Source organism: Poecilia latipinna, unplaced genomic scaffold (assembly GCF_001443285.1).
Source record: "Poecilia latipinna isolate Pla-1442-1.1 unplaced genomic scaffold, P_latipinna-1.0 Scaffold2529, whole genome shotgun sequence".
Taxonomy (NCBI): domain Eukaryota; kingdom Metazoa; phylum Chordata; class Actinopteri; order Cyprinodontiformes; family Poeciliidae; genus Poecilia; species Poecilia latipinna.
Window position 1 is genome coordinate 65,294 of NW_015115145.1, and position 474 is coordinate 65,767.

The 474-nt window shown below is 48.5% G+C and overlaps 1 protein-coding gene across 3 annotated transcripts in view; it reads right to left on the bottom strand.

Annotated features, from left to right (window-relative positions):
* Positions 1-258: 258 nt before the first annotated feature.
* The window catches only part of tbc1d2 (TBC1 domain family, member 2), a 12,955-nt gene continuing 12,739 nt past the window's right edge, over positions 259-474 (bottom strand). For all 3 annotated transcript variants that reach the window (XM_015020070.1, XM_015020072.1, XM_015020073.1), the window contains one exon: positions 259-474. In XM_015020070.1, the coding sequence (XP_014875556.1) occupies positions 471-474 (4 nt within the window). In that variant the 3' untranslated portion in view covers positions 259-470.

Here is a 474-nt window from a genome sequence, read left to right on the forward strand (position 1 = left end):
TAGAAAGAACCGGAATGGCGACTGCAGGGAAGGGAAACTGGTACCGGACTGGTCCATCATCCGCCGCTCTGTTGTTACAAGCGTAGTGTGCATGAAGTCAGTGTAGCTTAGCCTAGCACCGAATGTCAGCCATGAGAGGAACGGCGGGCGGGACTTGCTTCAGAGGCCCGCTCACCCTGTGGGCCCCTAATATTATACTTTCATATCGGGGTGGGGCCACCAGACATCGTCCTGCGGGCCGCGAGAATCTTATCTGTCTTAGATAATTCCTGAAGTTATGTCACATATGGGTTAGCTTCTGTTAGTTACTGTTGTTGACCTGATAAAAACAAGAAGTGTTCTGGTTTAATGAAGAAACAGGGATTTAAACCTGCAGAACATTTATTTACAGCTTTGATAACAATGTCTAAGTCCAGGGGAGCAAACCAGGGAGCGGTTACCATGGTAACTGTCCGTGACGCTCCCTCTCATTAA